At 34.4% G+C, this 24,076-nt stretch overlaps 1 protein-coding gene across 1 annotated transcript in view; it reads right to left on the bottom strand.

Moving 5' to 3' along the window:
- Window positions 1-24,076, bottom strand: part of LOC126738383 (protein gooseberry-like) — a 44,359-nt gene continuing 20,283 nt past the window's right edge. Inside the window, exons 3-7 of the mRNA XM_050443689.1 lie at window positions 23,186-23,408; window positions 9,520-9,725; window positions 8,956-9,118; window positions 3,233-3,673; window positions 1-608 (exon numbers count right to left, since the gene is read on the bottom strand). Of these exons, the coding sequence (XP_050299646.1) occupies window positions 346-608; window positions 3,233-3,673; window positions 8,956-9,118; window positions 9,520-9,725; window positions 23,186-23,408 (1,296 nt within the window). The 3' untranslated portion in view covers window positions 1-345. The remainder of the gene's footprint in view (window positions 609-3,232; window positions 3,674-8,955; window positions 9,119-9,519; window positions 9,726-23,185; window positions 23,409-24,076) is intronic.

Below are 24,076 nucleotides of genomic sequence, written 5' to 3'. Positions count from 1 at the left end.
TTCAACTCAGATAATACAGTTTATTTTGACAAAAATATTATAAATTTTACAAATTTTTTACAAAAAATATTTACTTAATACTATCAACAATCGACTGTTACACATAAATATTGGCCAGTTTTTTACAGTTTGGTCAGTCAATGTCTACAAAATATTTTTAGCAAAAAAAAACGTGAAAAAAAGTATAGGAAAATAAAGTGGTGACTCTTATACCTAACATCTACATTAATCACTGGTATACTTCCCTTAACAGAAAAAATGTACACTATACACCTTATAAAGTACCATTTTATACACTATAAACAATCATAATTATATACTTAAAATACAAAGAAAAATTCCCTATTAATACCAACCGTAAAACGACTGGTATGCTTTAGGAGCAGAATTCGAATAACCGGGATGCATATTCTGGGCAAACCCTAACGACGGTTGTCCAAATGTCTGCGCGAGACCGGCCGTCAGCGTCGATTGGTGATTGTTCACAGGACTCAGATTTCTCAGTTGGTGATTGGGTGACATTTGCCATGTGGACAACTGATGCTGTATACTGTTCACTGAATGGTCTTGGTGCTGGTTTGGTGTTTCTGTGCTGTTTGAACTATTACCTAAAAAAAATGTCATTAAGTTTAAGACTCAAAATGTAGTGAGAAAGAGAGAAAGTTTTAAATTATATATAGGGACTTCTTCAAGTACCATAGAGAAACGCCCCAATCAAAAAAAATGCACCAGAATGTGTCAACTGTTCTGCTTGTGATTCTATTACTGTTGTCTGATCTGGTATCCATAATTGACAAAATGTTCTCAAACTTAGAAGACTGTTGAAGTACAAGGAGCGTTTTTAAATGAAGCTATTGGGAAATTGCGGTAGAAATTGGTAAATAATGAAAAATGACCTGTAAGGGTTCTTGACGAGCCTAGAATGCGAAACTCTGATACGATAGTAAAGACATAGAACAAGTAAAAGTTTAAATATCTGGGGAATTTCGTATGTGAGACTGGTCTTCAAACGTAGAAATCAAATGCGCTAGGAGTTCATTCATAACATTCAAAAATGTCTTCACGACTTTGAATTCCAGCTCAGGATAAGATTTACATAATGTTACGTACATTGAAGGTTAGCACAATTAATAGGCTGGAAGCATTCGAAATGTGGACCTATCGAAGAATCTTGAAGTCCCATGCGCAGCGAGAAGAACCAACGAGGAAATTTTAAGGACGATAGGAAGAAAATGCGAATTTGTATCATGCTGGGCATGATAAAACATAGGAGAACAGGGTACCTAGAAGCAAAAATTGACGGGTTTAGGCAGAAAGAACGAAAGAGGATGTTCTGAAATATCAAACATTGCATAGAAATAGGAACAACAGGAGAATTAATTCACACCTCCAGAAATAGAAAATAGAAAAATAGATAGAAGTGACTTAATCGTAATACCATATATTAGTTCAGAACATACAAACGTTGGTATAATATTCCGTGAATAAATCTACGTGTGCAGTGCCTGATGTTTCCAGCTATAAGTTTCTTCAGTAACCTACTTAATCTTTTTATCCTTCTCTTATTGAACTCAATAAAAAAAATAAAATAGCGAGAAGAAGGAAGAAAGAAGTAAAATCTAATTTTTGAACTTTGTTGTCTTTATTTTAAATTGAGCTCAAGGTTTTGGTTGGGAAGTATCTCCAACCATTATCATGTGGAAATTATTCGAAAGAAAACACACCAACAGTAAAGAAAACAACTTATAGGCCTCTTAAAAAGAATACCGCAATGAATCTTTTTGATATTGCTGAAATTCCAATAGTTTCATACCGATCGAAAAACTACGTTGCAGTTTAGGAGCCAAATTTCGATCACAACTCTATTACGGATGCCAGGAGCATATCATCTAGATCAGGCCCTTAACCGTTATTTATATTTGTATATTTGCCTATAATAGATTAGTTTTAAACCCTTTTTTACTATCCCATTTTAAAATACCCTACAAATTAAAGACGATGCATTTACACCTCTGGACAAAACAGATCTGGAATGCGGTGTATTAACTTCCAATAATAAACCTCACAGGTTGAAAAGAAAACTAAAACATGTCTCCTACTCTCTTCCTTCTACTAATTAGAGTTTAAATCTGATGGAACGTAGAGAAGACTGAGATGTGCAGCGTATTATATTTTTACACTCTCTGGCAAGCGCAAGCGCAAGGTGAATCGGGGAATCGCGGCATGTTCCTTGTGAAGTCCTCCAAGTGAAGAAATGTTAAAAGGAGAACTTTGTATTTTAAAGGCCAAAATTAAAAACAATGCATTTAATACCTACACGTCTGTCTCAACCACTATTAGTTTGCAAATAAATCTACCTAATAAGTTAAAAACAGAACAATATCATTTCCTTTGCTTCTTCTTATCTGCTCACTCGAAATCGACTCTAATTAAACATAAAGAATGCCTAGATGTGCAGCGTATCACATTTTTCCTCTCAGCGGCAAGCACAAGTAGGGAATCCATAGGAAATTGCCCACACATTTAATTTGTTGCGTACGAATGTTATTGCATAAAGGATCGATCTACAGGATTGCTAACGATAAACTTTGATGAAAATCAGAAAAATTACTATGAAATGGCTGCTTTTACTTTCGAAGACAACCATACTAGGGTTTACTTTCGGAGACAAAGCCTAAATGCCTTCTGGACGTCTGAACTACGTATACCGAATTTCCTATAAATGTGGAGAGTCATAGGTACATACTCGAGACAAAGTTGGAAACCAGGACAAAAGAACATCAAAAGTAGATCCGATCAGGAGAGGTTTCCAAATTAGAAATACCAGAATACGCTGGGTCGAATGACCACAACGCACATTGGGCAGAAACCAAAATTTGTGCCCTTGCTCCTTAGCAACATTGGAAGAAAAGAAGATTCCTTGATACAACTTACATCACGCAAAACCAAGAAACCATCAGTTAGCCCAGTGTTGACATTCATAACATCTAGAGACCTCTACTGTCACGACACTGTAACGCAATACCTACCATTTTTAAAAACAGAAAGAAACAAAGATTCACTAGACTTTTCTATTGCAGACCACAAAACCACGTTTCAGTAATAACAAATAAAATGCCTTACTAGCATCAAAAGAGCTCTGCTTAGCTATTACAGATAATCTTAGATTCATTACACTAATACACACTTATAGTATATTTATTACTTATGTTCGTTTATTACTTTGACTTACCACTGTTGGGTCCCAGCATGGTAACAATACTAGTGGGAGTGGGTGGCATATTACCGTACCCATGCCCATCGCTCGGACTAACGGAAGACACCCCATGATGAATATTATTATCATTTCCATCTTTAAAATTGACATTTGGCTCTTCCAGGTTCTGCAGCGCCGTCGTATCAGTGGCCATATTATTACCCGCCATAGAGGTCACCGCCATGTGGTTCTCTACAGGCGCCATACTTGGCGAGGATGACGTCACGTGAGCCATAGAAGTGGGAGGAGTGATGGTAGGATTGATTGGAGAAATTGGCATCAAATTAGTAGGGTTTGGAGGATACATGGGGTGAGAAGGAAATGGGTTATGGGACAATGGGTGCTCCCATTTAACGTCTGAGAGGGGCAGGTTGGGGGAGATGCTGTGGCCGTGAGCTGGAGTGTAGACGTCCGACACTGGAAAAAGAGGAAAAGAGTTTATAGAATAGTTGTTTCAATGAACGTTTTGAATGAGTGACTGTTAGATGATGCCACAGGAACTCACATTCGAAAAAAAATATTTATCTATCAACGGAATGCATTTACATTGTAATTATAGAACTGTATAAGAAATTACATTTAAGTTTAGTAAAAAGTATCACACTCCAGAGTACTCTATATAAAAAACTACATATCATATCACTCAAAATCACAATAAGTTATATATTTAACACAATTTGAGGCTATATTACTAACAAGATCATTATTGAAGAAAGAAAAATTTGCAAAATTTGTCTTAGTTTTTGCTTAAATGTACTAAATTTAGTATCAGATTTATCTGTCCTAATAGGTCATTAGCACATGCGAACCAGTCATGTAGTCGATTCATTCATGCCGCAATTAGTGTAGTGAAATGGTATTAGAAAAGTTGTAGCCTGTCTCATATTTTAAGTTTAAGAAATGTCGACAACTGAGGGCAGTCTATAAAAACATTTAGTACTTTATGTAGAAAACACAAATTTATAGTACAATTCGTCTTGATTGTAGTGTGGGCAAATTTAGACTATCGCTCACTTATTGATAGTTTCAGTGGTATAGTTTCAGTTCATAATCGTCCTTATGGTATCCACTCAGAGAAAGTAAAATAAGAGAAACGTAAAATCATAGCACTTTCGGTCACCTTATTTTTAACACTTGACAGCTATAGTTCCAACGGCTAGAAAGGGTGGCGCCTAGAACTAGATATTAACAGCTGATATTGACGTTATTGTAACTGACAGGTATACTTGTAAATGCTGTCACTTCTCACTCTTTTATTTGAACTTTTTTCGAGACTCAGTATTTTAAATTTTTCTATATTTCCTAGTTTTGGGTTTTTAAAAAAGTTGAACTGTAATATAATCAGTCTAATATTACGTTTTACGTGTTGGTAGCTTAATTAGTCAACATGTAGAAATTTGTTTTCCATGAAAAACCTTAAGAACAATCTATAGGTAAGTATGGAAAAAGAAGGTAAGTTGGAAAACTTAAGGCTAACATCCAGATTACGGTTCTTTTTCCAAACTAAAAATATTTATTTATTGATATTTTAAAATCTATTTGTCACAATTATCGACCTAGAAAACATCATAGCTCTAGTTAAACACATTTTGGTCATATAATTTTTTTTTTAAGATGCAATGTTCATCATCTTACCCACAAGGGTTGATAAGCTGCCGAACTGTATCGGATAAGTTGCAGGAAAGGGTGGCAGGAAAAAAGGACAAGGCCTATAGTTTTTATCCAATTATTTATTTTTGTGGCAACGTTTCGACTCTATGTTGGTGTCTTTTTCAAGCCTCAAACTCTTATTGGAGCGGCGATGGTATTAATTTAATATGATATCTAGTGATGAGGGTGGTGATACTGTTATTTTATTTGCCAAATATTTGTCAAACGTATATTCTGATACAGCATTTTAAATACCTGAATATTACATGACAGAACTTGTAGATCAATTCGATGTCAAATTTGTGAGTTATCTTTAGCAGAGGTTTTTGACGAGATTCTTGGCTTACAGCGCAAGACTTCTGCGGGACCGGATGGCATACCCCGATTGCTACTTCGTGAATGTGTGTAGAGTACACACTCGAAGCCTATTTGCACTTTATTCAATCTATCTTTAAAGTCGGGAATATTTCCTTCTTTTTGGAAGAATTCGTATATTACGCCGATATTTAAGTCTAGTAATACTAGTGATGTCAGTAATTATCGAGGAGTTTGTATACAGTCAACCTTGCCTAAACTTTTGGATGCACTTGTAACCAAACAATTGTCATGGCAATGTAAAAGCCTTATTATTAATAATCAACATGGTTTTCAAAAAGGTCGTTCCACTGTTACTAACTTAATATGTTATGAAGATTATCTGTTTAATGTAATGATAATCTTTTTAGTAAGGGTTCACATCATACGCTTCTACTGGCAAAGCTCCAAGCATTGGGTTTTGGATCAAATGTTATTTGTTGGCTAAGGGACTATCTACTGGGTAGATCGCAAGGTATACGGCTTAATAACTTCCTATCTAGCAGCTTTTCTGTGCCATCTGGCGTTGCTCAGGGGTCACATGTGGGTCCGTTGCTTTTTACAATCTTTGTTAAGGATATAGGATTATTTTTAAGAAATTGTGAATTTTTATTATTTGCTATTGATTCTAATGTTTAATGTCAATTGTTACAGGATGACTTGCATAATCTCTGTGAAACCTTAATGACTTAGATTTAAATATTCCGAAGTGTTATTCAATAACTTTTGGAAGGATTCGCAATCTTACATTGTTTGATTATACTATAGTTTCCAATATTCCGTATATTCCGTATTTTAAAAAGAGTAGCGGAAGTTAGAGATCACGGAGTAATTTTCGATTCTAAGTTGACATTTGTGTCTCATGCTGAAAAGTTAGTTCAGAAAGCGTATAGAAATCTAGGATTTATAACTAGATGCAGTCAAGACTTTTCATGCATTGTCTTTAAAGTTCTGTACTGTTCGTTGGTCCGTTCTGGTTTGGAGTATGCTGGTTCCGGATGGTCTTCATTTTATAAATCGCATATTAAAAATATTGATAAGTTCAAAATAAATTTTTAAGAAATTGTTCTTTTAAACTTAAGGTTCCATCAGCTAATGGTCCTTTAAGTTTAGATGCGTGCATTCAGAATGAGCCCATTTAGAGCACGTCTCTCATCGAAACCATAACTCGTTGTTTTTCACTGTTATGTTAAGGTATTTCTATTGAACTCTCTAAAGAAGAAGAATCAAATAACTATTGTTTTGGGTTTTGCTTTGTTTTATTTCTTTTTTAATATTTTTTTAAATCTGTATTTAGTTGTTCGTTTTTAGTATATGTGAATTTTTAAGTGACTATTGTTTTTTTTGTTCTTTGTCTCTTTTTCGCTTTCTTTTTCTTCCAGAGCATCTTTCACCGGTTTGCTGGAAAGGATCAGAGAAGGTATTTTTTTTCTGCAACATCTATTTTTTTACGATTGCATGAGGTAGAAGAGGTAATCCGCTTGTCATTTGGATTTTCTTGGTTGGGGTTTATGGTGGCTTCATTAATTGACAATTTTTTTAAAGACAATCACATTTTAAACATACATAAATAGGTTGTAATGGTAGATAGAGTGATAACACTCATCTAGCCGTCTGTAGAAGTTATTTTAGCGTTTACTAAAATAATAACGCAGGACCCGTGTTACATTCTTTGCTGTTTGGAGCCTAACTAAAGATCTACGTCCAGCGGTAAACCAATTACGTGAGGAGTACGCGCCAAAAGACATGTTTAGACAGTCAGACAATTTCATAAGTTGCATAAGAATTTTTCATAAGTTGCATACTTCTAAAAGTATATATATATATATATATATATATATTCATTAATTGTATATGTATTGTATATGTAATATACAATACATATACATATATATATATATATATATATATATATATATATATAATATATATATATATATATTACATATACAATACATATACAATTAATGAGGCTATATTTGAACCCCAAAAGAAACCGAAACCATTTGAGCAAATTTTAAATGATCATGCTTATTCTGAAATATGTAATTCACCCACATTCAAAAGATCTCCCACAATTGAATCAATAATTAAAACACAAGTCAAAAGTATCAGTCTAAGGAAAAAAAGACATATCAAAAATCAAATTACCAAAGTACGAAAGCAAAAAATCTGCACACCCAAAAACAAAATTTTAAATAGCAATAACAAGTTAAAAACTACTTATCAACTAGTTGGAGAGGGTATGTTAAAAGTCACCGAAACTTGCATGGATTCAACTGTGGCATGATTTTCCAAAATTCATTTAGAAATTTAAAACCAAAAAGACCAACATGGAAAACAAGAGATCAAGCACATGCTTTGGCCCTCTATAAAAGACTTCAGAAGCTACTAAGGCTATACCTTTTGATGCTGGTCTAGACAATGAACTGTTTAAAAAACTGGATTTACGATTATACTTATTGCTAGGAATTGCTCATTAAATTTTGATGAAATATTTTTATCTGAACAACTACTGTATAACAAATTCAATGACAAATTAGATGGGTATATTGACATGGGACCCCTAAGTAGAAAAAATGAGGAAAAGTCAATTATACTTTAGTCTTTATGTTAAATGGTCTTCATAAAACATAGTCTTCACGAACATTAGCATTTACTCTGGGCACAATTAATTTATCAGAACTTACATTGCTTATTAAGGAAGTCATTACCAAAACGTTGCTTTATTTAACTTTTTTAATGTAGGTATGGCCATTGAAAGAGAAAAGACGATTTTAAACCATACAGCCCTTCTGTTTTATTAATGTGCTCCTATAATTCAATCCCAATTACTTTTTTAAATATATTTTTTATGTATAATATATAATTTGTTTAATTGACCATATTTAAAATAAATCAGAAATATTTATCGATTTTTTTCCCACTATCATGAAATTTTAAGTTTCTTTTTTTTGGAAATTCATCATGGATCATAATTTACCCCTATAGACAACAATATAAAACATCTACATATATATTTTCAGACGGCGAAACGTCAGAGTAAAATTGTATTTCTTTTTAATATGCTCGCAAAGATTTGAATAAAGATTTTCTTCTAAATTTAATTTTTATCTTATTTCTAATAATTTGCGAGATGTATTGGTCAAACATGTGTAGTAAATGTATGCCTGAAATTTAAATCTCCCGCCTTATGCCGAATTCGAATATCCCGCGTTTTTCTTGAGGTGACTCAGTCGGTATTGTAACTACTTGCATATTAATTACTCCAATAGTTCGAATGGCTGAAGGGTGCGCTGTACTCGCGTCATAAACGTGATTCCATCTGGTATACATGTGATTAATTCCTTATGCAGCAATTCTCAAAAATTGCTGCATAATAATCTGGACCTTTTGATAATATTTGACAATTTATTACGTAATTAAGAACTATATCGGAGTGCGTGTTTTAGTATAAATAAATTCAAACCTAATAATACCTAAACAGAAAATATAGCCTTATACATAAAAACCGAAATCTTATCTGCATATAAATAGAATTCAATCAATAATTCTCCACCCCTTTATTAAAAAAAAACCATCAAATCACCTTAATTACCTTCTTTTCCTGTGTGGCAACCCTTAAAAAACCCACCGCATAGGAAACTCGTGTCAATTAACCCCTAACGCATTTCATATAATTAAAAAATACTCACTCTGATTGGCCGTAGCCGCATTGTATCCGCCTTCGGACGACGTCATCCCCTGGCCGTATGGGGTGGAAGGGCCGCTCGAATAAGCCACCCCCATTGGGCTGTAAGAGGAGCTCGTACTGGCCAACTGTTTGCGTAAACGAGCCCTTCTGTTACTAAACCAGACCTAAAATAGAATTTGAAATGACATTAAATAGTTAAGAAAAAAGAGGCGAATATACGTTATACTTACGAAGTAGTCATTAAGGGTATACTTGCTAGATAGAATATATATATATATACTTCTAGAGCTCTCTTAGAAAATTTGAAAAACAAATTGATAGTGGACTATAATAAAAACTAAACGAGAAACTAAAGAACAACAATTGCTTCATTTGAAATAATTTGGTTCAAATCCAAGTACAGAATTGTGAATCTTCCACTTGTGTTCCACCAGTGAAAATGAAAAAAATTAGGAAATGACATATTTAAGTGTAAAAAGAAAATTCAGTATCAACAAGGTTCTAATCATTCCTTTTTTTTATTTTATAACATCTTATACAATTCCTCTAAATTGCTAATTCTTACCTGTATTCTGGCCTCCGTTAACTTAGTTCTTTGCGCCAGCTCCTCCCTAGTATAAATATCCGGATACTGAGTTCTCTCGAACGCTTTTTCCAGTTCATCCAGTTGGTGAGCAGTAAATGTCGTCCTGGAACGCCGTTGTTTTCTTTTCAAAGGAATACCCGGCTCACTTTCACAATCAGACGCGCCTTCATTATCAGTGGATTTGTCTGAAAAGTAAACAGGTTATTTAGTAATAAATTATATATTATATCAGTAACCAAGGGCCAAACAAAAAAGAGGTTCCCCATGAACACCCGTCATCAATTGGAAATATCACACCGTCACCTTCATATCCTGTTCGAGCATTTTCATAGAAACGCCTTTTGATGGATGTAAAGTCTCCATGTCATATTGGTTACACCTAATTTAAAGAAGCACCCTACCGGAACAGCACGCCATTATTTTTCCCTCCTTTTTTTTAAAATACCCAATTTAGGTAATTACTGGTTATTATTTTTTCTTGTTTGTGCTTCGTCACCCAGTAACAGATCTTTTGGGGTATTAAAGTTGATATATTGTTTTTTTATTGCTTCTATAGATATATCTGAGACAATGAATTCGAGTTTTTTATCGGTGATTATTAGTTATTTTTTATGGCAATAACGTTAGGAGGTAAGCACGATATAAAATGACCTTTTTTTAATAATTGAAGACCTCGGAGGAAGAGCGTCCAATCAAAAAATAAAATTAGATATTTTGCAATAAGGTGATATGCTACACACTTTTAATTATGGCCGAGCCACGTGAAATTAGTGTTACAAGTATAGTCTAGCGAAATTTATTATATTACGATACTTCTGATATTGATAATGATTATTTCATTCATTCAGGTAATTGTGTTAAGGGCAAGGAGTACATGGAACGTAGGAGTACATAGAAGGCAGCAGTGATTCCTTGCAAGATTTATCAGATCAGGTGAGAAAAGAAGAATGTGACTTGTCCCCTTTTTGGCACTTACTGTTGTATTATGTTTTTATTATTGTTTTTGGTTACAAAAACAACATCTTTTTGCTTTATAATGGTGTCATAAAGCGGAACAACTGTGGATGTATGGAGTAGCGAAGAAGGGAATGAAAATGATGAGGATAAGTGGAAGGACGGGTTTTAATTAAAATTAGTTAAGATCTTACTAATAATAATTTATATCTTTTTTCAGCAAAAAGTGATAAGCCACATTTTTTTTCCAAATTTTTATAGATGAAAGAAGTTTTTTAACATTTCCAATTTTTATTTATAACGTTTAAAATCTTCAGGAAAATATTGCTCGGTATTACCGGTTAATAATAAGGATCTTTTCTGGATGTCTTAGAATACTAAGGGTTGATACTTAAAATTAAGCAGAATTTTACATTAACGACTTACACAAGTGGGACCTGGATAAATTTAGTGATTTCTCCGATAATTCTAAAGTGATTTAATTAAGTTTTAAGGAAGTTAACAAGCCTTAAATTTCTGCCAAAAGAGTTAATATATATTTTTTGACAGAATTACTACTTTTCATTTTGTTAGTAATTTAATCAATGAAAGACTAAACAATGAATTATTAAGCGTGATCTTCAGAAATCAAGTAATTTCTCCTTTAATTATTAAGCGATTTAATTAAGTGTTTATAAAGTTACCAAGTCCTTAATTCCTGACCAAAAAGTTAATATAAAGTTTTTGACAGAATTATTACTTTTCAGTTTGTTAGTAATTTAATTTAGTTAGGACACACTTAGTAAGTGTCACAGGTCACTAAGTAAATGAACGGAATTCATACCGATTTAGCAAACGCCTTTGACAGAGTAAATTTAAAGGTTTTTCTAACTAAATAAATGATCAGAAATATAATTGACGCATTGGGCTTCTTTTTTTCAAGTTAATTTGGATTCACTTTGGATATGGACCGAAAACACTGTTGTTTCACCAGTTTTTAACGCAGTAAAGCCAGGGTAAGGGTATATCAATACACCTTAAGCAAAACCCATCCAATTTAATTTTCCATAGTGACAGACACCTTGCTGTCTATTTTGATGACGGATTATGTTTCCGACAGTAAGACAAGAACTGGCAGCGATTTTTCTTCTCATATAAAAGTTTCTGGTCAAGTTTGGGTTGGAATATGCTTCTGTTACTCTATTACGATTTAGACAAGCAGATGGATTTAGACAAGCTTTGTGGTGGGATCCCACATACCAGTAGGGCATACTCACTGGGGGAGCACGCCACTGTCTTCCAGGCCGAAGTATTCGCATTTCGCTGTATTAAAATGCGGACAGAAAATCCTAAGCTGCGGACACCGCAATACAGTCGTATCAATATGCTCGGACAGCAGAGCTGCCATTAAGGCTATCACGGCCGCAAAGGTAAGCTCCAAGCTTGTACTAGAGTGCATAAAAGTCCTGAAAAAACTGGTATAGGTTGGATGCAGGGTCCAGCTCGTCTGGATACCTGGCCACGCAGGCCATGCAGGTAATGAGGAAGCGGACTCTCTTGCCAGACTGGGATCCGCGAATGTGCCGATGGGGCCGGAACCCATAGTTGGTATCGCCAAATGCGTCGCGTCAATAAAGGGTCTGCTGGACAAGTGGACCCACCGAAGATGGACTGAGTCCCCTGGTATGAGACAGGCCAAAGCGCACAATGAAATCGCTATATGCATAACTGCCTAGGCAGCTCACTGTTTCGACAATTCATTCAATTCAAGCAGATGGTAAAGCGTGTATAGCACATATTTTTAAGGTTGATACTCAATTTAATTTCCTCTTAATACGACATGTTAGAACTGAGTTGTTTGCTCTTACTCATCAGCCTATATCAGCTTTAGCTAGAAAGGCCATCGTGATAATTTAATGAAAAGCTTCTTATAAAGAGAATAGGTTTGACTTCCAGGAAAATTTTTACATAAAATTTGTTAAAAAACCCTGGGGCCTAATGATTCGATTGCGTTTTACAAGACGTCTTACGATGGAAACTAGAAACCAATTTCTTCAGATTTTTTAAGCAGGATTACTAAATAAGAGCAGACTACGCACCAAATCATTAGGAAACTTAATACTCAAAAATCCCTAAAACACTGGTTCGTCAGTTATGTCTGATACTTAATAAAAATTTTCATGTTGCAAAATATATTTTAAAACTTGTTTCTAACTCAGTAGTTTTTGAGGTGTATGAAAACTAATTTCGACTAAAGTTCAAAATCAATTCAATTTGAACTTGGACTAAAATTAATGCAAAAATATATTATTAATTATTTTTATATATATTATATAATTGTTTTTTAAAATATTTTTAGAAATATAGAAAATTCACGAAAAAAGTTAGCAACAAAATTCCTCAACCAAAACTGCCCAAACTTTATACCCAGACATCATTTTACATAACGCTTTAACTTCAAAAATTCGAGTATATTAAAAAAATTTAAATTGCTGCTAAGTTGCTATCCCAGTACGGCAGAAGTCTAAGACTTTTTAAGACAAACTAAGACAAGTAGAGTTATGCACAAAATATCTCACAGGTAGCAGTGCTGAGCGGCGGATCAGCCGAAACGACTCCCTTCTCAATCTACATAAAGTTGCTATCCTTGAACTCTATTTGACAAAATGTGTTCTAATATAACAACAAAATATCCAAACTATCTATGGTCACCCAAAAGAATCACCAAATCACCAAAAATCAATTGTTATATAGGTACCCCTTAGCATCCGCGATTAAATTAGTAACCGAAAACAGGTAGCACTGGTAGACTGGATGCGAGATTAAAGTCAGTACCCCTCGCTGGTACCCAATCTGTTACGTCATTGTCTAACCATTAACTTGGGTCTTTGAATCGGCCCGACCCGGTCCACTTTGCTCGCCTCGATTTCTTTTGAAATCTGACACTCGGGGGCTTGGGGCTTTTGTGAGTTTGCCGTCCTCGCGTAATGATTTTTCTTAGGAATTTTTATTGAACTTATACAGTTTCTTAAAGTTGTATTTAGACTCGTTTTTTACCCAAACAATAGTCATTTCTTTTCAGATACATTTTTCTTGGAGCACTTCTGTATGATCTTTTCAACTATTTAATCATGGTAAGACCTCACCCATAAGGTTGTAAACTAGCGGATAAGGGCAAAACAGCAGAGCAACAGTTGTAATGGATGTAGAAAACTATAATAACAAGGTTGAAGAAGTCTTGAATATCGATGAATACATACTAATACCTCACCAACAGGAGAGGGAAGAATTTACAGGGCTCTTAAAAAGTATTCTGCTTATGTCTCTGATGCATTGCGGACCAAACTCACTCCACAGTATGTGGTAGCAAGCCGCTACCACATACTGTGGAGTATACTTTCTACGGGCTTCCTAAAATACCCAAAAAAGGGATGCCTTTGCGACCATTCATCGGGATTTGCTAATATCGGAACTTGCCAAATTCATGTTGAGCATAATCCAGCCACTACAAGGAAACACGGACTTTTTTGTACGAAACTCAACTCATTCTGTTAAACTCCTTCAGGCCACTGCCCAGACAGCACAAACCTATCCAATGGACATCTGTTTAATTTCTGAAAAAAAACAATAAATGGCCATAGGATTATACAAATATCACAAACTTTGCCGGCAATAAGATCATTAAAAAAAAAATTCCTCTGCACAGGTATAATTTATTGGTGCAAAGGTATATGTAAACAAGAAAATCCAATGGATAGTAGCTTTTCCTCATGCATAATATATACAAATATAAATTTCGGTTCAAAAAGTTCATTGTCCATATCCCGTCTATAAGGTTGAGAAACAGGTCCATTAAATAGTACTGCCTTAGTTATCATTTTAAGCACATTCATTGGAAGTATCTAATGTACAATGGCTTTTTATTATAATGTTTGACCAATTACTTCTTATTTTCTTGAAACCATGAGATTAATAATCTCCTAAACCCATAGTACGTTATGCATATTTATCAAAACGAAGAAACATTTTTCGACCAGTAATGGATCAATATGATATGATAATGATAATGAATAAGCTTGTCAAAAAAATCTATCCATTGCACTCAGGTAAACTAAATATACTTTTCGAAGGCCAATGAAACTCCATTAGATAAAGATAATTTAAAATTAATTGAGGATGTGTGCTGTTTGGGTGACGGTAGACAGTTAGTAACATTTGATGTTGAGATTTTTAATACAAATGTGTCCATCAAAAAATTTCTTGACATTATCAGGGGAAGACTCAAAGGGTGTGATGGATCTTTTGGAGGTTTGTCTTCGAAACTCCTACTTTTAGTTTAAAGATTTCAGAACCAGGGCAAAAGACTTCCAATAGGCTCGTCCAATAAACTTCAAACGGATTCCAAATCCAAGGTTAAAAATGTTACTGTGGGTATGCCTCAAAGATCTGTATTGAGACCACTTCTCTTTATAATTTATGTAAATGCACCTGCCAAATTTAGATCCTGGATCCAAGTACACTGTTTGCAGGTGACACTACCATTGCATGTGTTGATCGGAATATTGAAGTTCCTTGGAGGGCTCAGGGCTAGCATAGGCCAGGGCTGAGCAGTAGTTTGTTGCCAACAGATTGTTTCTGAACCAAGAGAAAATACAAAGGATGGTATTTTCAAGCAGAGATATTTCAGAGGCATATAGGAAGATCCAGTTAAGTTTTTGGGTGTGTTTTTTAAAAAAGAATTGCGCTGGGATACTCATATTGGTCACCTGTTGAGCAAATAAGTAAAAATATCTTTTTGCTTAGAAATATGGGAGAATATCCATCTAAGGTTGTCTTAAAATCCACTTATCCACTCACGTAACATTTATGCTATTGTAGCTTGAGGACATTGTAGTGCAATTTTCCTTCCCTAAAGAAGGGCTATCCGGGTACTTTTTAAAATACAAAGAGGACTGTCGTGATTGCCGTTATTCTTTATTCATCTTAGAAATCCTGCTTCCTGTCAGACCACATATTGGTAAATGTCACGTACAGTGCTCAGCATGACCTTGAAACTCCTCATAACTCAAACTTTATGCTATCATTATCACCAAAGAACACTACCTCCAAATCAATTTAGGAAGAAATTCAGGGGATTTTTCATCACCAGGAATATTTTTACTGTTGATCAATTTTTAAATATATCACAAATATTAGTATTTTTTTATTAATTTTAACTCTTATATCTTTTATTGTCTTTTTTTATCTTCCTTGCCTCATCGCACACAAATTTTCTTTTCAATTTGCATCTTGTCTCTCAACGTATATCTCTTTTTTGTATTTTATAACCGGTTCGTAAATGACCACTTGCATGATGCTACTCAAGTGTGAAGAATAGACAAACAGAAAAGCCGTACCATTGTGAGGCGTTTAAGGTTGTACCTGTTTTAATGTCGAAATGGACGGCGGTAGCAGAATACGTTTAGCGATTTATTACCGTAACAAGATGGAGGCGCGACGTTTTATACCTTGAGATATAGATAAATTATATATTGGTCTATAAATAGATAAATATTTTTTGGTAATAGTACAGAGAGAAGAAGAGAGAATTTTAAGTTTAGGTATAGTCTTAAGAACTAACCTTACTACTCTACCAAGAACTCAGCCTATTACTGACTTCCTTGACTGACAAATTTAGATCTGGATTTGGATGTTTTAACGTGAAGTTTAGGTTCTGTATCCTAATTAAATTAAGTATCCTAAATAAAGTTTTTTATTGGGTATATGGGGCTACAAACACAGAAATTTACGCATTGAGTCCTACGCTACTGGCCCATAACACCTGGACCTTACGAAGCACTCACAACCTGACAGAAGATTAGGTTGGGCTAGGTTGGGTTAGGTTAGGTTAGGTTACGTAGGATGATGGGATGAGTTGGACTAGGGGTTAGGTTTTTAATTTAGGAAGGCCTCACAAATTTCTGAAAAAACATCTATCCACCAGCAAGGCGGCTCAACGGCCGATGGCCCTGAGAACATGTACCGCATTGTTTCGACAGACGCTATTATGGGACTCACCACTACCACTGCATCTCATCATTTAGGAAAAAAAGTCAAATTTTGGCAAGTATGAGTCGACATGTATCTAAGATGTAAAAAATGTAAAAGGATGATTGTGAAGAAAATAGGTAGATTTGAAACTATATTTAGCAAGGAGCAAGAAGAGGAATTGGCTAATTACGTAAAAAACGAATCATCACGCTTTTTGGGTTTAACAACTAAATACTTACGGTCATTAGCTTATGTTCTTGTTAAATCAAATAAGATTTACTCACAATTTTGACGATGTAATTAAAATGGCTGGAAGATATTGGTTAGAAAATTTTTTGGTTTTAATTTCTGATTTGCGTCTATGGAAACCAGAGGCCACTTCTGCAGCCAGGGCAAGTGACTTCAATCAAATCAAAACGACAGTAAGGGAGCTCTTTACTTTTACCAGCTCACGCCCGAAAATTTTTTAATGTAGATGATACGGGTGCAATGACTATTTCTAAAAAATTGCCGAAAATTTTAGGCAAGAAAGGAAAGTAACAAGTCAGCCTATTAACATGCCTCCCATGTTTGTTTCCACGAAAATGAATTAAGCCAGAATTAATTAATAAAACACCAAGAGGATCTTTTGCTGATGTGTTATGAAAGTGGCCAGATTCAAACAGACCGTTGTACCAAATGGTTTAAGAACTTTGTAAAATTTTCAAGAGCTACCAAAGATAATCTGGTCTTACTGCTTTTAAATGGGCTTATAGATTGCAGCCACTTAATGTAGTTTTTATGAAGCGATTTTCTGCATATTACTCAGATGCTGCAACACAATGGTTATGATCTAATTCTCGCCGAACCATAACTCAGTTTCAAATTGCACAGAGTTGGTTGGTCGAGCATTTGAAAAAGCCCTTGTGGGCATACAATGCATTTAGAGCAACTGGGATATGGCCACCACAGATCAAAATTTTTTCATAATAAGCCTCTTTGGCTACTGTCATATTTAAATTACTCCCAACTGTTCTGATTGCACACTCGCCTAATGCCAACCTAGAGCATAGCTGCTCAATGTGTTTATCAAACCTTAATTTATTGTTAATAACCAAGCCTAAAAATTAATTAAAATCAGTCACTATGCAGACATAATTTATATCACATTTGAAATTTAAGATATGCGCACGCCTTTGAAACGCCTTTAACTGATAGAGAGGTTCCGTCACCCCATGTTTTAACTCTGACCAAATCATTTCGAATTATTCTTCCAAGATAATGGGGATCAGTAACACTCCACAGAAAAATAGTGTCATCAGCAAAAGATGTACACTAGGCATGCCTCAACACTGAAGGCAAGTTATTTAAATATATAAGAAATAAAAGCCTGGTACCGAGCCCTGAGGCACATCTGCTGCAACACTCAACACTTCTGACTCAGAATGAGCGAAACGAATCCTCTGACATCTACCTGACAAAAAGGAGCAATCAAAGGCTTTTGCCAGATCACAAAACGCTACTGCAGCCCACTCACCATTATTAAGGCTCAAGTAGAGTATCTTCAGCATATGAAAAAGAGCATCATCAGTATTTATTTCTTTTTTTTCAAACTGGCATCTATTTATTACATTATTAGACTGCAAAAAATCAGCCAACATTTTCTTAATTAGTTTTTCAGTAACTTCTGTAACTTAGCAGCAGATAAAACGAACATCGATTAATTAATTATCTGATGGTGCAATAGGTTTGTAACCCCATAATTTCGCAGGTCGCTCCAACCCAATCCAACCCAACCCAACAATCACTCTCATATATACTTCGAAATGAAAACGATAATTCTGATGAAAATGTTCCACTGGCATAAGCCATATTGTTTTAGTTTTCTACCTGGTCTATAATCAAAAAATCGTTTAATAATAAATTTACTTCGAAATAATGACAGCAATGATTCTGATGAAGATGTCTCACTGGCCAACATTATTACCCGTAAATCAACAGGGTTCTTCAATAAAAGTAGCTTCTTTGTGTCACCTGAATTAATTTTGTTTATACCAAAAGCAAAACAAATTAAGAAAGCTACACAAAAAATAAGTTAGGTTATAACTATTATTACTTCCAGGAAAAGAAAATTTTGGTGATTCGGTTTATATATCATCTAATGAGAGAGAAAATGCTCTGTGTTTATACCGCCACTATTCTTATTCTGAGTCCACAGAAGGTTCGATTAAGTGATCAGTTTGTCATTTATGAACACACGGTTCGTGCTCTGGTGTAAACGATAGTGACAGTGAGGTTGTTTTTTGTGTGCGAAAACTGCGGTTAATGTATGTGATAATCACGATTATAATGTTAAATGTGGCCCTAGGTCTTGATTTTGTTAATATTTATTATATATTGACTTTTGGTCTATTTTTCCTGCTACATTGTACCAGTTTGCCTTCTGTTGCAGGTAAAATGGCCCATTAAAGTTTTTTTCTTTTGGAATATTTGTCAGTCCTTAATTGAGTTTTTAGCAGTTTTTAGATATGGTAATAATGGCTGTTTTCTTCGAATAAAATTTATTTTTGCAAAAAAAAATCTTTCAAAGTTGCCATTCTACCTATCTTAGAAACTATAGCACATACCACGAAATTTGATCGTTATCAATGGACACTTAACAAAAATAAATTTCTGTGTTAATATAAAATTTGACTCATTAGTCACTCGTAGTAATGGTATCTTAATCTACCTTGAAGCACCAGACCGATCCCTCTACACTATTCTTATAGCCCACAACATAATCCAATTATATTTAAAAAAAACTAATAAATTCTAGGTAAAACAAATCACTCATTCATTCATATTAATTTAGCTCCCGCTTTACTACAAAATCAAAAAACACAATCTGCTCCCGATGATAAATGACGGTTCCGTTGACACGATGCCGACACCACAGGTGGCGGTACCGCAAACTCCATTAATAACAAATGATTTTTTTTGTAAAGTTTCGCTAATTTCGAGGCGCGTAATTATATCAAAATCTTTTGTCGGTAAGCCGGATAGACGCAGCGAGGATAATTTTTCTTTTCAGCGTTTTGTTTTTATTTTATTATTATTTTTTTGGGGGGTTCGACTTGCACCGGGTACGAGATCTGAACAACAGAGTCGATAGTCGTCATTTGAAATGTTTCCAAAGACTTAAACTTAATAAATATTCTGTGAATGTTCTGTGAGGTACTATGGGAAGATTCCAGGAATGATCTTTGTTAATAATTTTGAATAATCTGGAACAGAGAGGGATAAAGGCTACAGAAAACTTCCAATTTAGAAGAAAACACATATGAGGTATATATGAGGTATGCCAGAACGCAAATGGTTAATGATTGGAAATACTGTCGAATAAGGAATGCTATGCAAAGTCCGCACTAAAATGGCTCTAATATAATTTTTTTGTGATCATTTGCGAATAATAAGCAAAAATTATTGGCAAATGATATATGATGCATTTTTAAAATTCATTTCCAGTTATACATACCAACTAATAATAAATTTATAGTGCATTTAGGATGAAAGGAACAAATGCATTTAAAATTCAGGATTTTTTTTGTTTTCAAATATGACGTAATAATCTAACGACCCATATGAAATTAAAACATAAAAACTTATTCTAGATTTATTGCAATTATTTTTTAATTTGTTGTCCATTTGATTCAATGCGTGCTTTGCAATAAAAATGTTGGTTACAAAATTTTTATTGCATTTACTTAAGACATCAAGTAGAAACTATGACGCCAACATTAAGTTTTTAGACAAGACATTTCTTACAAAGTTTATTATTTTCGAATAGTTTCCAATTTTAGAACCTACTTGATAACGGTTTGTCATGCATTTGTGAATATAATTGTCGCATATTACTTGTCATTTCATGTATAATTTTTTAATAAAATGCATTTATCTGAGAAAGAACTAATTTAACTTAAGTTGTTTTATTCCCTCATCCACAAGAGGCTGACATTCCTAGTAACGAGATATGGTTTCAACAAGATAAAGCACCTCTTTACTTTGCCATCGCCGTTCGACAATTTCTTGATGCAAATTTTTCTAACAAATGGATTGGACCAAGAGAACCGATTGAGTGGCCATCAAGGTCACTGGATATAACCCAATTAGATTTTTTCTTCTTGCTTTTTTCCCCATTAAATTCTTTCTATTGAAGGTCCAAAGTTTATGTGAATAGTCTAAATAATGTTGATAATTTAAAACAAAGAATTCGACAAGAAATTAGACTAATCGATCCGCAACGTCAAATTTGACAAACCGCTGACTTTAGGCATTTGGTATGCTTTACAAAAATTATTCAGAATATATCGTAGAATCGAAATGTTTACGCCATAGTTTCTACTTGAGGTACCTTATATAGAAAATTTTTGTTGCAAAAACCGCGTATGTGATAATGCTAATCGACGTCTCCGAAAAATAAAAGAAGAAAATATACACCTGAATTTTAAATGAATTTGTTCCTCTCATCATGAATGCACTGTATATACAACTATAAATATTCATCAATCCTTGACATAAGCAATTCGAGTCCTGGATAGGATATACTAATAACTATTCTATGCTTTAGAGACCCTTATACCATATTTTCAACTTTTCCATCCGATCTGTGGCATTTATAAACTACTAGAAAGGAAAAGTTTTCTAAAACTCATTCTCAAATTGTTTCGTCATCCAGTGTTCACTGACTTCTTCACTGGCAAGGCATTTAACAAAAGGGCATTCGGCTTATGAGTGATGACTCATTGCTCTCATCATGGTTTCTTATGTTCATCTTATAGAAGCTGAACCTAATGAGCCTAATGATCTAAATTAGGCTAAGTCTCTAAAATGATGAAAGAGGTAAATTGAACTCTTTTACACCAATCTTCTCCAGTTGACTGAGTTTCGCACTAATCTTAACTTAACTGCTCCTTTGTAAATCTCTAGTTCATTTGTCTTTAGATTTTTCAACTTTGTCATTATTTTTTAAATCCTGTTCTTTGCAGTGGTAAATTCCATTTATTTAACAACTTCCGTTAGTAGATCTGCAAAATATTCTAATTCCCATATTTTTTTTTGAGAATAAAATGAGTACTTGCGCGAAGCTAATATTCGGCTTCTCCTTAAGGCTCCTTGATTGACCATTTTCGTAAGTTTTGATGATCCAAAGTCAATTAAAGGGCAAGGTTTTTCCGATAGATACAGTGTCCACTAACCTCTTCAAGGTCTTAGATGGAGTTCCTAAGGGAAGTCTACTTATATTTTACAGTCCTTAATTTTGCTCCATTTCTTGTCAAACATTAAACATTAGATGAAATTTACTCTCTTTGCCTGCAATTTACTCAGTTCAGCTGGCACATAGGTAAATTTGACAGTAATTCCAGTAAGATAATTTCTGCTTTAATCATGTTGATTTGGAAATGCTGTAGAATGCGCATAATCTAAAGAGTCCAGTTAGTAAGCTAAATTAATTGTTAAGTTCTAAATGAAGAAAACTGCTTATGGATGTTTTATTTGCTGCTGTTACCTCAGCGTCTTTAGAAGACATTGAAAATGTGGCAATAGCCAGTGGAGGAGGTGCCCAATATAAGATCTAAAAGAACAAGAAATGGCCCTAGATGTGAGCCCTGTGTTAGTCCTGGTGGAATATGATTAGATAAGTAACTGAGGTCAAAAGCCTTGGAGAAGTCAGTGTACACTGTTTATACCTGAAGACCTTCCTTTCAGGCATTGAAATTTCTTTTATTTCATTTTCTTCTGATATTTGCTTTTGATAGAAAAAACACAAAAAAACATTAATTATTACTTAGTAAAAACCTTATTAAATCAGTTCTTAGTGATTCAGTTCATAACGCTTTTCCTATTCTTTTACATCTAATAAATCACTTGATATGTGAAATTTTAAAATTGATACTTGGTGATGTCAATCATACAATTGTCAATAGTAGACATAAAAGGAAAACTTGCCCGAACTTCCGTACTCCTAATGCAACCTGAATGATGATGAAGAGAGAACTCTGAGCCTAGTAAATAGTCTACAACTAGATGAGTAACTATGCGATGAATGACCCCTGTCAAAGGCCTTGGAGAAGTCAGTGTATACTGTTTCTAACTGAAGATCTATCTTTCAGACATTGAAATGTATTTCATTTTCTTCTGCTATTTGCTTCTGATAGAAACCTTAGTGAATCAATTCTTCTTAATTGAGTTCCTGACGCTTTTCCTGGCTATATTAATAAACCAGTTAATATACGATATTTTTAAACTGAATATTAAAACTTGACCTATTGCCTGCCTTGGCCTTAGCAGGATTTCCTTAGAGAAAAAATAATTAAGTATCGTAATAAAATGATCTATTGGACAGGTACAGTTTATTTAAATATGGACCTACAACTAACTGCTTGATTGATATTTATATCGCGGGATCTCGTTGCCTCGCGACTATTAACCGAGGTTTTTAATTACCTAGAAAAAAATCCGGTAGCTGTTGAATAATGATAGGAAATGACTCGGTACTTTTTTCAAGAGAGAAACGCTATTATGCAAGCCTCGAAAATGATTTAGCTAAAACGACTGACATAGTTGTGTGGCTTGTGTCTTGTGCCTCGGTTTCGACATTCAATTTTATTTAATACGATATTCGAAAATTGATTAATTGCAATTTATTTATTTATTCACTTACCATCGCAATCTCCACCTTTGCCTCGTAGGAGTCTTGAAATAGCCGATACGCTCGGTGCAGAGCTTCTGTCACAAATACCCTCCTTTACTAGTCTATCTCTAATCTCCCAGCTGAAGATTGAGGGGTTTTCCCTTTTGTACTGTTCGATTCTGTTCTCTACTTCCGGTGTTGCTACTCTGGGTTTGCTTCCGCCGATAACACCTGGCCGAATAGATCCGGTTTCCTGCAACAAATTAAATGAGAGACATTTAGTATTTAAGATCTATAAAGAGTTTCATAAAATGAGGAGCGAAGCATTACAAGTAGATCATCATTCAATTGTGAGTAAAAGGTGATTTTTTGAAAGCGTCTGATTTCACGATTGATGCCTTAGAAGACAATATTCAAAACGTTATAATTGATAGCCTTGGAAAAGCCAGTATAGCGGAAAAGCCAGAAATTTGATGAGAAAGGATCGTGTTGCGGCGTCCACAGCCCTGTCCGCATTTTCACTAAAAAATGAGGTTGGGTTATGCTAGATCGAACGTCCTTTACCTTGCTTTTCAGAAAATTTATTCTCCTGTTTCTGTCTAATGCTTGATATTTGGGAGCCACGACATCCTGCTTAAACCCCTTTTTTCCTCTATATTTTCTATAATTACTAGTAAAAGCACATGATATTTTTCGTTACGTTGTAGCGTTTTATTTTTCTATTCCTTATGTTCACTAACGCTCCATTGAGATTTCAATAATTACATTAATAATTTCAACAGTCAGTCAACTTCTTTTATTCATATTTCTTTAAATTCACACTGTCAATGACACATTACTACTGTAACGCATCACTCTGCTGGTTTAATTATCCATGCTTTATGTTGATGGTCCGTCACTTCTCTGATTCGTCATAATTAA

This window comes from Anthonomus grandis, chromosome 7 (assembly GCF_022605725.1).
Source record: "Anthonomus grandis grandis chromosome 7, icAntGran1.3, whole genome shotgun sequence".
Classification (NCBI taxonomy): Eukaryota; Metazoa; Arthropoda; class Insecta; order Coleoptera; family Curculionidae; genus Anthonomus; species Anthonomus grandis.
This window is presented reverse-complemented; position numbering and strand designations above follow the sequence as displayed.